This window comes from Ambystoma mexicanum, chromosome 7q (assembly GCF_040938575.1).
Source record: "Ambystoma mexicanum isolate Mex_15411 chromosome 7q, UKY_AmexF1_1, whole genome shotgun sequence".
NCBI lineage: Eukaryota > Metazoa > Chordata > Amphibia > Caudata > Ambystomatidae > Ambystoma > Ambystoma mexicanum.
In genome coordinates, this window is record NC_090941.1 from 882,682,427 (window position 1) to 882,698,404 (window position 15,978).

General features: G+C 44.3%; 1 protein-coding gene across 3 annotated transcripts in view; it reads right to left on the reverse strand.

Moving 5' to 3' along the window:
* The window catches only part of LOC138527989 (glutamate carboxypeptidase 2-like), an 898,418-nt gene that overhangs the window by 393,808 nt on the left and 488,632 nt on the right, over window positions 1-15,978 (reverse strand). For all 3 annotated transcript variants that reach the window (XM_069639404.1, XM_069639405.1, XM_069639406.1), the window contains exons 10-11: window positions 8,483-8,602; window positions 5,856-5,938 (exon numbers count right to left, since the gene is read on the reverse strand). In XM_069639404.1, the coding sequence (XP_069495505.1) occupies window positions 5,856-5,938; window positions 8,483-8,602 (203 nt within the window). The remainder of the gene's footprint in view (window positions 1-5,855; window positions 5,939-8,482; window positions 8,603-15,978) is intronic.

Here is a 15,978-nt window from a genome sequence, read left to right on the forward strand (position 1 = left end):
AAGTGAGCAGTATCACAAAGTTACACAAAGGACAGCAATGACTATGGTTCAAGCAAACACTGATTCAAGGTTTCCGAGTAAAACAATATACATTTATTAAACAGTTCACTAATATAAAGCAGCAGAAAATCACAATCTTAATACACTACACAACACCCAATCAATTCTGGACAAGTTAAGCTCAAAATGAAGTGTTAGCAAAATGGCACTCCAGCAATTTAAAAAGGGAGGGAAAGACAAAGTTATTGAAAATCAAGCAGCACCAACAAGTAATAGGCAGGGCAATCTAGAAAAGGCTTACTACAACTAGGATTCAAATCAATAGGTATGGGCCAATGTAAACGGGTCTTTGCAGAGGATCACATAGTTCAGAGTATTTCTCGGTTAAGTCTTTGCCAAGAGTTCAAACGAAGTTGGTCGGAAGAGAGTAGAGAAGGACAAGCCCTCGGATTAGCGAAAGATTTAAAACACTTTCACCGCAGTCCGACGGAACAAACGACCGGATTTGAACAGTAACTTAGTAGAAGAAGAATGCTGTAGCTGAGGCAGAGGTTCCTGGCAGTTCCTGCAGGCTCACGGTTCCTGAAGCGACTGTCGGACTGACAAGAACGAGGAAGACTGGAGGGTCCTCCACTGCCCAGGGAAGAAACTAGCAGCAGAGCAAAGCGACGAATAAAAGGTGCACTCCTTAATACCCAAACGGGGTCCGCTTCTCCTGGCTATCCGGTTCACTGCAGCGATGCACAGCAAATTCGACCAGGAGAGGGAGGCATTGCTTGGTGTTTGGCGAACTGGTTGGTCCCACCAGCTCAAGGGGAGAAGATTCCTTGCAGACCTTCCCTGTCGTTGAAGTTTCAGGTGACTCGGACCCGCAGCAGGGCTTCACCGGGAGGTTCAGTAGTTGCAGTAGTCCTCTTCCTTCAGCTTCTCTTCGGTTCTCTCGATCCAGTGGTGACTCTGCCTTCCAAGTCCCACAGACCTGCTTTTAAGCAGTTTTCCCCCATTCACACAGACTGGATGTCAATCACACAGCAGGGTGGCTGTGCTGGCACGACAGTCACCTAGCCAATCAAACTGGAGTGCGACTTGGGTTTCCAAGGAGACCCTGTGCAGGGGGCCTAAAACCCCTCCCTCACATCCTGTCCACCCAGACACTCAGGTGCCTAAGGAGGGCTTCTGTGCAGAAGCCCGCCAAAGGACGGCGAAAAAAGGAACCAAACCTGGTTTGGCACGCAGAGTAAAACACGATAAAGACCTTTACAAAAAGAAATGGCAAATAAACCCAATCGGAACCAAAAAAAATTAAAAGGGGTCCAGCAGATTAAAGTTCGAGGCTACCACCATAGCCTCTAACAGTACCAAGGCTATTTTCATAGTCTGCGGTAGGAAAAAAATGTTAGATACCACTGCCACCAGCCAAATCCTAGAGAAAGGGGAACGAAACAATGTTCCATGAGAAACCCTTCCAGTACTCTATGGAAGATAGTTTGTACTGGGTCTGTAAATTTAAAAAAGACTAGTTAAGTCAATGGCAACTTTACATGTTCTGGGAGTAGTCAGTCCCAGAAAATGGAGTTTAAAGTGGAAAGTCTAAAAGACAACCCAGTGTCACTGCACTAAAGGTGCTGTGTGACACACAGTAAAAAGATGATGCCTATGGAGTAGGTGGGACTCCACAGTCTATGAACACAAAAATGTACAACACATAGCCAAAAACACATGTAAGAGTGGGAAAAAAGGTTCACACTCTAACCAGGTGAAAAAAATGAATCCCAGAAATCCAGAAAAGCTGCTGAGGGACACAGTAGGTAAGAGAAATTAGCCATTCTGGAGAATTCTCCCTAACAGTTAACACATACCGTTCTTCTATATCTTCTTATCATGCGTTGATGGAGGAGTTTCTGGTAGGGGAGCATGCACTAATTTGCAGGCTCTTTTAAGGGATCTGGGTGGCCAGACCTCTTCTGTGTCTATGTGAAAATCCTACTAGCGTTATTTAGGGATTATGCATGGAATAGCGAGCTCTCACTTCAGGCTCGCTCGCCCAAGCTGCTGATGGTTATGTGTTTGATATACTTTTGTAGAGTTGGGGACATCTGGGCCTTGCACATTTCAGGTCGCTTCTTCTGTGAGGAGAGGGTGCCATTTCACATTCACTGCCATACTAACCGCTGTTCTCAAATTATTTCCTTCCTTTCCTTTTCCGATTTCCCTAAACTCTGTGTAGTTCAGTGTATTTGAGAGTAAGAATATAGAACAGCTTGTGGTTAGGTGTGGAGCAGATCAACTGTTCCTTTCCTTTCATAAACCTTTTCACACTGTCTCCTCTCTGTGGCACCGCTGGTGGAAGTCGAGACCTTGCAGAGATGCCATCATGTTTTCTCCTAACCGTGTGCAGCAGTCAGCAGTCTAGCTGTGGTTGCTGTACTTAATACAGTTTCCCAGTCGGCTCGGAGCATTGCAACCCTTGGGTAAGGATCGCCTGAGGTAACGCTACCTTGTTCCCCCTGTCCTTGCTAATTTTCTATTGTCCTTTTCTGCTTTCCGAATTTGAATTCCTTTTCGTTTCCTTCATTCTCGCTCCTCCTTGTTTTTTCCTGTTCCATCTGCCCACATTGCTGTGCTTTCTTCAGATCCATGGATACTGTATGGTTATTGCCTGAACCAGCTACGTTTGGAAATGATCTTCTGGTGTCTGGATTTCTGAATTACCTTCCTGACTGCCAAGGAGGGGTGTTTATGCCGCTGGTTTTTCCCCTCAATTTGTGGGGTTCCTTCTGAACTCCACCTTGCTTTGCTTGTATATCTGTTTGGGCTAGCAAGATGGCGACTGGACAGGATTGTCCCTACTTATACTCCGACCGCATGCACTCGAGACAGAAATGAGTAAGTCTACAGAGAAGCTTACTGCCAAGGTAACTACCCAATTGGAAAGCAGTGTTTGCAAGACCTCTACCCAACTGGCTAAATGGGTTTGATGGGTCATGGACCTTGTGGGTGTGAATGTCTCTTTTGGGTGCCGATTCTGCACAGGGAGCAAATACCTCTAAGGACTGTTGGGATGATGCATGGCTGGAAGACATTCTGCGGTCTACTAGTTGGTCCAATGCAGGGACATTCTTTTGACTGTACTTCAGACCTATTGAGCCCGCTTCGGAGGGTGTCTTAAAGAGTCTATGAGCATGCATAACTGGAAGCCTCTGTGTCCTGCCATAGAATGTTGATTGCTCCTAGTGTACAATGGAGAGGTTGGACTCAAGTAATGGCAGAGGCAAGTATTATCCCCCAGGTTTACCCTCCTAACTGTTGTTTGCTATTTCTGACAGACAGATACTTCTCAGGGCAATCCTTCTAATGATCTGGAGCCAGCTTTCGCAGGTCAGTCGCAATGGCTATGGTTCACTGCTCCTGTGTCCCCACAAGGTGAATTGGAGGAAAGATGAGGGTTGCATGTTCAAAAAAAGGAAGAAGGACTGCCATAAGGGGAGGGTTTTATATGGACTGCACTATGATTTACCCTGGGTTGCTTGGGGGTTGAAGTTTCTTTTTTATTACGGCTGTGGAACACAATAACAAATTAAGGTACATAATACAGGCCTACGTGCCATTAATAGAGCCCTGACTCTTTGTCATGCACTAAGAGCAATCGACATTCCTGGTGACGAAGCAGGTGCTTGGGCATATGTGGCCCCTAGCTGCCAAAAGGTGTGAGTAGCTGAGCACAGGATGCTAAAACCTGACAAATGCTTGTAGAGAGTCAAAACGATGGGATTTTCCAGTGCTTGTTAATTTAGGCTTTTCGATTACTTCTGGCTAGAGGGCACTTAACAGTGTGAGAAACCTGAAGGTGTCTCACCCACTAGTTCCTGGGTATCCTTCACCCAGGTGACCAGGACATAGCCATCGCTTTTGGATCCAGTTCCGGGGGGTGGACCAGTATGGGAGGATCACTTGACTGAAGGGTCCTGAGGGAGTGGAAGTGGGACACCAGAGGGTGAGACGCAGTATCCCCTTTCCAATAACACCTTTTCCCCATCCTACCAGGTAGGATACCTAGGAATTCAATGCCCTCCGCCCTTCTTCAAAACAAACACTTTCCCACAGACAGTTCACGATGAGCGACAACGGACTAACACCACAGCCTGACATGTCCCAACACCATGGACAGGCAAGGTCAGGCAATTATGGATAATTACACACACCTGACTTCCCTCACACTTCCCCACACGGATAAAAGGCAGAGCACGAATGTACACTCTGAGTGAGGCAGACCACATGAGAAAACAGCAGTTTCAAGATAGCAGTTTAGTACAAGGAGAAAGACAGCAAGACCAGAGAGAGTCGCAAGGAGGGAAGTACCCGTGACCTCTAAAGGCGTTACTTTCGTGAGCCTTGGAAAGTAAGAAACAGAAGACCAGGAATTAAGGCTGATCAAACATGCACAGTGTGTCAGAGGTACCCAGGGTTCTCTTGCGCCGATAAGAAAGGTGTGGAGGAGCGATTGCTGCAATGGTACTGCCCTTGGCTCCCATAACAAAATGGCATTAGAAAAGATAGCACAGTCGGTGAGTTGGAGAGACTGATACCAAACCGGCCTATGTTTTGAACCAAGGTTGCAAGCCGCAACATTGTACAAAGAGAACAGTGTGTGAGTCATGTGCAAAGAGCAAAACAGATATAATTGGAAACAACGGGAGTAGTTGATCTTTATAACTGAACTTGGGGAGGCCAAGAAAAGATACCATTTACATATTGGTCCGGCGCCACATGGGTGCTCATTCGAAAGTCTCTGTTAAGTATCCAACTGATGCCGAGTGTGAGAAAAGGGATATTGAGATCGAAGTGGTCATGCAACGGGTCAAGCTGAACTCTATGCACATTCTGAAGTTTTCGATAGTTTAAAGTACATCACAATTGGACCAAGCCCGGCTGAGGGAGACTAATTGAGTGTGTGAAAGGGATCTGAGCCCAGCTGAGGGCGATCCGGGGTGAACTGTGAGTCACCAGAGAAGGAATTATTTGAACTTTTATTTGAAAAGGATATGAGCCCAGCTGAGGGGGATCCAACGTTGAACTTTTGTTTTCAAAGGGATCTGAGCCCAGCAGAGGGGGATCCAGTGTGAACACCCAAATTGAAAACTGGAAAAGGAAAAGAACGTTCTCGTATTGTTTTTCTATACCAGGCCCTCTCAGTCAGGAGACTTTGAAGAAGTAATGAGGCTTGGACACAGAAGCTCTTGAACTGTGAAAATTGAACTGTATCTTCGTGCCACAGAAGCCAGAGCGTGCGCTTTGCTTGAGTGAACCGCCTTGTGCCGTGCTGAAAACATGGAGAAGGGAGGCCAATGCCCAAACATTCTGACTCATCATTTTGTCAACACTTCTTTCTTTTTAATGAACATCACACCACATTATTTTTAAATTAGTAGTAAGGATTGGAAATAGTTTGTTTTTAATATTGGCCCTTTTAATTTGACAAGACTCCACTCGGACTGCATTATTATTATTTGATGGTCATAGCTTGCTCCGATCTGTAGATTTAGGTTTCGATAGGTGTTTATCTCCCCCTTGTGAAAGTTCAATAAACACCCTTGAACTGTGGTCACTTGTATCTGTCTTACTGTTGATACCATGCCTTCCTTACAACAGGTAGACACCGAAGTGTCAAGAGCTGTGATTTACAAGTACTTATATGAAAACATAAAATGAGTAGAATGGTTTGCTATGTAAATTACACATACATTCTTTAAAAACTCAAACTTCACAAGTTACAAAAAATGTATTTCTCAAAACGGACACATTGGATTTTCTAACACTGAATCCATTGGGGGATAACTATATTCTCGTTTACTTGCCTCAGCCCACTCTGTGGAACCTATCAATCCATATTCCTCAGCATCCCAGCTTGCAAATATAATTGTCCTTCTTGGTCTCCATCCTGCAATAACAGACATGTGAACATCTCCTTGTTATCAACATTATCTTAACGAACCAAAAAGTCAAATATAACCAATTTTTTTGCTGTTTCACCAAATACTGGAGTAAAAGGACAACTGTCTCTGAAATTGGTGATTGAAAATTTTTTTTTTAAAGCTAAATTAATAATGATAATAAAAGAAGTAATGATCAATGCTGTTGTATAGATTACAGAATTGGCATTTATCTGTTTTTATAGTCTGGTTTGTTCATGACCCCATGAGCATATCCCATTCTGCTTTGCCCAGATGTAGGTGTCGGATTGTTGTTATTCAAAATGAAGCAAGCTGGCAGATAATTCTACAGGGGCTCATATCTATGCTGTCCAAGTGAAGGCCATGGCACCAGGAACAGTGTGATACCATGTAAGGCACATACAAACAGGTAGAAGAAAAGGGGGCAGGAGAAGCTACTGGATTATGCAAATTGCACATGGAAAGTGTCTTCCTGTATTGCAAACCAAATGGATTAAGAGATTGGGGCCACCAGAAATCTGAAAGTGTCTTAGTGACACATGGCTTTATTTGCAGCAATTCCTGTCACTGGTCACGTTGATGTGACCTTGTGAGCAGGCAGTCTATCAGGCTACCTTTAAAAGCCTCAGATAACAGTAACTGACCTTTCTTGACAAGTCAAAAGAGTAGCAAGCCAAAAGCTCTGACCAAAGAAGTGCTGGCAGAGGTGGGGTACCATTTGAGGGGATGGGTATGGGCAATGCCAGATACATAGGTCCTAAAAGGGCTTCTGGCACAATAGCGATCCTTGTGATGGGAGCAACGCAGCTAAGTAGTTACACACACACGTTCCTCTCCTCCAATGATGTCACCAACTTCTACCAGAGTCTGGACGGGATAACAACGAAGGTTGTATCAGACAAGGGATCCAAATTCATAGTTGTCTACAAGAGTGCTACATCGGATGAGTGTGGTGTTGGACTTCAGAGTTCTATTCCTCTCATCTTTCTGACCAATGGGACTAAAAGGACCCTTAAAGGCAAGTCTGGTGGTGTGGAAGAGTTCAAGAGGAGGTAGTGAGGTACCTCCTTAAAAGTCCTACTCTTTGGCTTCATGGCAGTGCCACACAAGTGTGAGGTGTGCAGAAAGTTACCGCTAGAGAATCCTTGTACAATGTAGCAGGCTGCCTATGATAGAATATGTTTCAGTGCACAACATCCAACTAAGAACCTGGAATCCAACCAACAGCAGCCAATTAGATCACAATTTAGTCAGAAGGCTACCAGGAAGGATGTTTTGGAATGCAGAGCTTGTGAAGGTCGTGCCTTTTCGCCTGAGTAGTATGGTTCTTGAACAGCACTAGAAAAGAATAGCTTGGTGCACTGCCTCACTAACCTCAAGACTGCAAGGACACCCCAACAGGGTCTTTCATATTAACATTCACAAGCAAACACCTTTCTTCCTTTTGGAAACACTGGCTTAAGTGTTCTCAAATATTGGATGGAATGTTTCCTGTACTATGCAGTAGGGAGATTTCCTTCTTCATTTGGGTTATTTTCCAAAACGTGTCAAAAGGAAAAATACAGTATGTACACTTTGGGATGTCCTAGACACTCACCTAAAGGATGATACGCATCAAAGAGAAGTTGATGCGGAACACAAACACTGGGTGGATGCTGTTCACTAACAAAACATCTATCGCATGCACAATTTTTAACAGAATGGCATTCCAGAGAGGAGACCTAATTAGTAAAACGTAGTCGTAACCTTCATTGCAGGTCCATGATGAGGTTGGCGGACATCCCCAAACAGGTTTCTGGACCCATTGTCATCTTAGAAGGGATAATGAAGGCATCATTCTTCAAAGAGAACCTGGTCTCTGGGGTGTTGGTGCTGCAGGAGAACCCATTTAATTCCCAGGATTAAACCCAGCTCAGCTAGTCAATTGTAGATGGTTCCAACATGGCAGATGCAATGGTAGATTTGATGATGGCTCGTAGCCGCCAAATGGGAGACATGCCAGGAAGTAGTACATTGCGTAGGAATGGAAATGTCAATGGGGGGAAAAAAATGCACATACAGCTGTGGGACATAAATAAAATAGCATTGAATCCACAACATGAGGAGCGGGAACAGAAGGGAACAGCAATAGTAGAGTGGGCTGTGTAAAGGGAGCTGACTTCTGTAGAGAAAGGAATGGAGAACTTAAGTGCATGTCACCGACACCGCCCCATGTTCACTGTGTACAACTGTGAATATGCATGAATTGCCACTCTGATGTTTTGCCTCAGAAGTGGTAACGTTGAAACTGCTATGTCAGTTTTGCCCCGAACTGTTGCAGCAGTGCTTGCAACATACTTCATTGGACCAGCAGCAATGCATCAATTCAGTCTTGGTCTGATATTATAATACAGTCATGCCAGAAAGCTGAATGCCCTATGAATTTCCACCGTTCACAACATATAGAGGCAACTGCACATTTTCAGAAGAGTTAAAGCATTGAGTGTATGCATCATTTTTGCTTTGGAATTCACATTATTGGACACAATTACCTTCCTTTGTCAGTTTCCCGGCGCTTCTAACAATCTCATGTACAACTGATGCGCCGCTTTGAGGATCTATGCCGCCAAAGACCCACGAATCACGGTGGCCGCCCAGGATAACGTACCTGTCTGAGAAATTAAAGGGGACAGATCCTTTAATAGCACTTAAAAGCTACTTTTCACAACTGGAATATTGAGGGTCTGGATGCACAAAAAGAATCAAGAATACGTTTTAAAATGTAATGTTGCTACAGTACCTGGAGAAAGCCTACTTTTCGAAGAACAAACTATAGAGGGAAACTAATTCCACATGTACGTCAAGGGAAATATGTTCAAAGAGCATTCTGGATGTTGTAATTGTTCTTAAATTCTCAAGAAGTATTTTATTCATGTATTGTGAGGTAAAAACATTACTACAGATCGCACGCTCACTTTTCAAGAATTCTTTAGTTTGGTAATAGTACATTCTTAATATATGAATTTGTCACAGGCGTGAACGATTCTTCAGAGAACTGTCATATTACAATGCTGGCTTTAACACAGAAGTATTCTTGCCACGGTAATAGACATTTTATTCTTTAAATTATCCCTGAAGAGAAGGGTAGCTTGCTTAACATCCATTATAGGCGTGCTTCATTAATGCTCTGAAATAGGCTTAAAAAATGCCTAATTCTGAAGCCCAAGAACAACTGATTTTAGGTGAAGTATGATTGTCTAGAAGTTGGCATGTTAAATGCTTTTGCTCCTATTTTACAAACTTTCAATATAACACAGAGTTAGCACAAAATAAAACCAGACATGTGGCTCAGAGAACACCAAACAAGAAAATGATATTAAATGCAGATATACGTTCAGTGCAGACATACAAATAGGAACCTCCACTTTAAAGGTACATATCCAACTCCTATATCAACTATTTATTTTAGTATGAGAAATCTTTGGAAGAATAAAAATTGCTGAAGGCCTGTTTTTCAAAATGATATGGCTTTGCACTCTTTCTTTGTAAGTCTCCGAGCCACTGTTTTATGTCTCATGCTGACACTGCGGCATTCGACTCTTTCATGAGTATACATATTATGCATAGTGGGAAAAATATGGACAAGTCAAATCATTTACACAGTAACCTTGATGACATTAAGGCACCAATGATGTTCCTGGCTGGCAGTTAGTATTGCAGGAGTTAGAGCGTGGTTTTAATATTCATAACTGAAGTCTTGGGGGTACTTCTGTTCAGTCATGTGTTTTGTGAGCGGATACAAATTAAGATGCAATGTCATTCGATTCTTCTATACATTTTTCTCAGCTTTTCGTTTTAGGTCTGTCTAGAGAGAGCTTTCACTCTCTGCAAGAACTTTGTGGAGGAAGATTAATGAATCCACTGTTCTGTGATTTATAAAAAGAGAATTATGTTGAAAGACCATTTTGAAGAAGCTAGTACAACTGCCTATGTTCACTGTATACCCACCAACTGTATGGAAGACACTTGCCCTGCACAGATTGTCAAGCTCTGTGCTGCAACCGTAACCCCGGTTATTACAGATTTCCCCAATGCCTCCTTATCAGCATCAAATCAGCCTGAGTCACCCCCTCCTCAAGAAACCATCAATGGACACGCCCTTGCCCTCTAACTACTGCCCAATCAGCACTGTCCCTTACTTACTCAAAATTCTGGACCGCTTGGTCTATTCTCAAGTCTAACAATCCTTAGAATCCCACCACCTCCTTAGAGCAAGACAGCCTGGCTTCTTCCCCAAGCATAGTATCGAAACAGCCCTGCTTGATCTCAAAATGCAACTAGGCAGCATCAGAGACACAGGTAACCTAGCCATTCTCCTCCTCCTGGGCCTCTCAGCAGCGTTGGACCTGGTGGACCACAAGACTCTTTGCCTGCATCTGAGCCCCACAGTTCCACTTCTCCACATATATCGTTGTTTTGGTCAAATCATTTCTAAGTGATCGCACTTCAAGAGTATACATTGGGAGTACAGCAACTGACCCTATCCCAGTCCCCATAGGTGTGCCACAAGGCTCCTGCCTATTACCCACTCTCTACAACACCTACACTAAGCCTCTATTTGACTTGCTGGGCGTCATCTACACAAATTTAGCTGACACCCAAATCCTCATCCCTATTACGGGCAACCACAGTGAGGATACGGTGGTCATCAACAGGGTTTATTGCACCATCCAAAACTGGATGCCTACCCACAACCTGTGCCACAATGATGACAAAACGGAGTTACTCATTGTAGGGTCCCCCCACCACCTCAGAAGTCTCGATACAGCATTTTACTCATTCTCCATCGATGGCACCACTATACCGGTCCTTAAGCAGGTCAAAAGAATTGGGAGTCTACCTGGATGCAGAACTATCCATGTCTAAGCACATTGATGCCCTGGCCTCTTCTACTGCTGACACATTGAAACTAATTTCCGTGAGTAGACAATTTCTCTTGCCAAGTGACTGCCTCACTGCAAGAGCCATCATCCTCAGCAAACTGGACTACTGTGGTCTGAGTGATGTAGGCCCAGTGCAGCACACAGAGTTTTGTTTTGGAGCCTTTGGAGCTTAGCTAAGTTAGAGGCCGAAGTACCCATGCAGGTCTTCGTTTTGGAGCTTAGCTAAATTAGAGGCCGAAGTACCAGTGGGTACTTCGGCTTCTAACTTAGCTAAGCTCCAAAATCTCCAAAACAAAGACCTGCATGGGTACTTGGCCTCTAACTTAGCTAAGCTCCAAAACAAAGACCTGCATGGGTACTTGACCTCTAATTTAGCTAAGCTCCAAAACAAAGACCTGCATGGGTACTTCAGCCTCTAATTTAGCTAAGCTCCAAAGGCTCCAAACAAAGCCCTGTATGGTATGTTGCACTGGGTCTACATCGCTCAGACCACATCTTAGAAACTAGCAAAACGTACACTGGCTAACCATTAAATGCTGCATCGATTCCAAAACCCTGACTATTGCACACTGCAACATTTACAAATAGGCTCCCTCTCTACCTGAATAACAGCATTGACCAGAAACAACATGTGCGTGCACTACGAACATCTAGTAGAATCTCTCTTATCATCCCATGCTTCAAAAGTACAAGACCAGGTGATGTAAGCTTCAGGGCCACTGCTCCCTCCTTATGGAACTCTTTACCCTCAAATATCAGAAATGCGCGCTCCTACCATACTTTCAAGAGACTTATGAAAACTTGGCTGTTAAACAAATATGATTAACGATTGCCTCTACTGTGTTGTTGCTTGATGTCTTTTTACTGTTCCCGCTGTACAAATGCTGTGATACCCCAGGGGGTGGGTGGTCCACAAATGCTATAAATATATCAAATAAACTGTGTATGTTCAGAAGACAATTGTCAAATGTTGCTTTTAAGAGGTTATTTTGTTTCCATGATGCTTGGTACGCTGTTTTTTTCCCACTTTTCTGCAGCATTACATTGTTGTTAAATAATATACTGAGGTCCTTCATGTTAACAATACGCTGCTTTGTGATGCAGAGACTGCATTTCATTGAGACATTGCATCTGGTCTAAACAGTTTTCTTCACAGGTACCATTTGGAATTGTAGGACATGCCTGACACTGTTATTGTTATTTGTGTGCATCAACCCTGTGATAACACTTCTATTTAGTGTGCATTTTCCCTTTGTATGAAAACTTACGGCTGCAGCAATAATGTGATACTAAAGTGAATGGATCACTACAGTATATTATTGTAGAACGCCTTTGCTTGTTTGTTATTTATAAGATAGTTCAATTCAATTGGTGCACAAAAGAGGGCCCGCAGGCCGTATTCAGCGCTTAATAGCATGCTTTATGGCCCTACAAATTACTGGAGTTTTACAAAAAATGGTGGATTCTTACTGTTTGTTTAATCTGATTAGATTTGGAGAGAACAACAAACAAGATGTCAATTAGATGTAGCGGCCCATCTTCATTCTATGAATTAATTTACATACATGGAAGAGGAATAAAAGCACCAAACCAAAACCTTTACCATTAAAAAAAACGGTAGCTGTGCACATATTTGTCTTTTGGGGTGAGCAACTACAAACATCACTCAACAAATAAAAAATTACATTTGATGTTGTAGTTATCAGTAATCCAACTGCAGGAAAGAATTTGAAACATGGTATTGGATAAGTTTAACTAACGTAATGCAATATCGATTCAAAAAACATCTCAAAATAAAAACAATTAGGCTGACAACTGAATTACACAGGATAATATGATTAGGATTTCACAACTGATTTCAAACCAAAAGGGCAATTTGGTGGTGCATGAAAAGCATTGTATGACAGATGTTACAATAAGATAATGTTAGAGAAGGTGGGTTATTCATAACAGTGACACAGGCTGGGAGGATAGCTCAGGGGTGAGCTTGTCTTGGAACCAGCACAGGTTCAATACCTGTTCCAGCGCTAAGAGGCTGGAGTCTGGCATTAGCACGTTATAATATATGGGATACATTACTCGCCGTAAACGTATTTCTGATGCTTGTATCTGCTTAGATTCACATGCTGTGCATAGGCCGACATCTAGTGGAAGCTGCAGAGTATTACAGTTTGTTTTTCGAAACTCGAAAATGGGCATCGACACAGGGAGTGCCAGTAATACTATCCCTAGTGTGACGTCCACTGTACCCAAGATCCCTCACGCGTCTAGGATCCTCAGATTGTATTTTTTCTGACATGAGGTAGCATGAGGAATAGCGTGAGTACAGATAATCCAAGCAGATAGAAAGAAAGGTAAGACTACAAGCAATCATGCGCCTTCTCTCGGAGGGGAGGAAGGGTGGGTCGCATGTGAATCTAAGCAGATACAAGCATCAGAAATACGATTACAGTGAGTAATGTATCCCTTCTGAGGCTTGTGGAATCTGCTTAGATCACATGCTGTACATAGATTAGCGAGCAGTACCAGAAGAAGGAGGTGGGATGTGAGAAGGGTCATGAGCAAATAAGTGTCTTAGAACCGCTTGTCCCACTTGTGTATCTGCCTTGGAATGGGTGTCAATGCAGTAATGCTGAGTAAAAGTGTGAATAGAGCTCCAAGTAGCTGCTTTGCAAATGGTGTCAAGGGGTACATTTGCAATGAAAGCCAGAGTGGCCCCAATGCCTCTAGTAGAGTGGGCCCTTGGCGTAAAAGGCAGAGTCTTTTCAGAGAGTGAGTACACAGCTGGATACAGTTAATAATCCACTTCGAGATGGCACCTTTAGAGACGCGATCCCCCACTCTGCCTGTAGCTACGGAGACAAACAGTTGATCTGTTTTCCTTAGCGGTCTGGTTTTATTTACATAGTAGAGGACCGCCCTACGCACATCTAGGGTGTGTAGTTTCACCTCAGCCGAGCTTTGCGGGTTCTGGAAGAATGCCGGAAGCTCGATGGACTGGTTTACATGGAATTTGGATATAAATTTAGGTGAGAACCTAGGGTGTGTGCGTAAAACCAGTTTGTCTTTATGGATAGTAAAGAAGGGATCCGGCACTGACAGAGCCTGAATTTCACTGACCCTTCTTATAGAAGTAATAGCTACTAAGAAGGCCGTTTTATAAGTCAGGTGTTTGAGACTGCTTTTATGCATGGGTTCGAAAGGTGGGTTTGAAATAGGAGGGTGAAGTCTCTTTACTCCTTCCATGAAGGCTTTAACTACTGGTACTTTCCACCACGAAACCTTGCTATGGGAAGTGGTGTAAGCCGAGAGGGCTGCCAGGTGTACTTTCAGTGAGTTAAAAACCAATCCTGCATCTAGCAGGTGGAGCATGTATGTAACAATAGTGGAAGGAGTGCAATCAACTGGGTTGATTTGTCTACTCTGGCACGAGATAACAAACCTCTTCCACTTGTCAAAGTAACAGTGCCTTGTGTTTGGTTTCCTAGATTCCTTTAGGATGTCCATACACCTCTGTGGTAAATTGAGGTGTCCAAACTCTATGACCTCAGGAGCCATGCTGCCAGGTTCATTGAGTTGGGTTGCTGGTGCACTGTTTGACCTTGGTGCTGGGACAGTAGGTTGTACCAGGCTGGAAGTTTGATGGGCTCGCACACCGCCATCCTGCATAGGTGTGGGAACCACTGTTGCCTTGCCCACAGGGAGCAACTAGGACGAGCGTCATCGACTCCCTGTTCATCTTGTTCACCACTTTCCTGATGAGAGGAGTTGGTGGAAAAGCGTACGCAAACATCCCTGACCAGTTCATCCACAGGGCGTTCCCTGGGAGTCTGGTTGGGGGAACCTGGATGCAAATCCTGGGCATTGTCTGTTTTCGCTTGTGGCAAATAAGTCTACAGTGGGGAAACCCCACTGAGAGAAGAAATCTTCTACGACCTCTCTGTGAAGAACCCATTCGTGTTCCTCTGGGAGGGAGTCTCTGCTCAGAGCATCCGGTAGGGAATTGAGCTCCCCTGGAACATGTTGTGATGACAGGAAGATGTTCCGTCTGAGTGCCCATATCCAGATTTTCTGGGCAAGCTTGGACAGATTTGGCGAGCGAGTCCCTCCTTGCTTGTTCAGGTAGAACATGGCTGTAGTGCTGTCCGTCCGGATTTGCACTGACAGGTTTAGTAGGCGGGCCTCGAACGCCTGAAGCGCTCTGAATACTGCCAGAAGCTCTAGCAGGTTGATGTGGTTCTTGGCCACTGAGTGAGACCAGAGACCCTGAGCTGTGTGGTGGAGATGGTGAGCTCCCCACCCCGTCAGACATGTATCTGTAGTGACTACTGCCTGTACTTCGGGATCGTAAAAGGGTTTCCCCTGTGCGAGATTTTCTCTTGTCCACCAGTGAAGGCTTTGTACCAGTGTTGGCGAAATGACCACTAGATCGTCCCACTGACCACTTGCCTGAGACCACTTTTCGCCAACCATTCCTGCATGAGACGCATGCGCAGACGCGCGTGGGGGACCAGGTAAATCCATGACGCCATCATGCCCAGTAAACGCATTGCTCTGCGTACCGTTATTTGTTGACCGGACTGATAATGCGGAATTTGCAGTAGTATATTCCGAATTCTTTCTTCTGAAGGAAAGGTCAACCCCTCCTGGGTATCCAGGATTGCTCCTAGGAATTGTTTTGAGGTGCTTGGCACCAGGCTGGACTTCTTCTCGTTGATTGAGAAGCTTAACTCGTGGAGGAGGTCGATAGTCCTTTGAATGTTTGTCCTGCAAATTCCTGGGGTTTCCCCCGTTATGAGCCAGTCGTCCAGATAAGGGTACACTGGGATTGCCTCCCTGCATAGGTGTGCAGCCGCCACCGCCAGTACCTTAGTGAATACCCTTGGTGCTGAAGCTATCCCGAAGGGCAGTACCTTGAATTGGTAGTGGCGACTGTCCACCTTGAAGCGCAAGTACTTTCTGTGCGCTGGGAACATGGAAATATGAAAATAAGCATCTTTCATATCCAAGGTTGCCATGTAATCCCCCTTTTTTAGGAGCGGGATTACCTCTTGTAGCGTGGTCATACAAAATTTTTGGGGCTTGACATACTTGTTGGCAGGCCG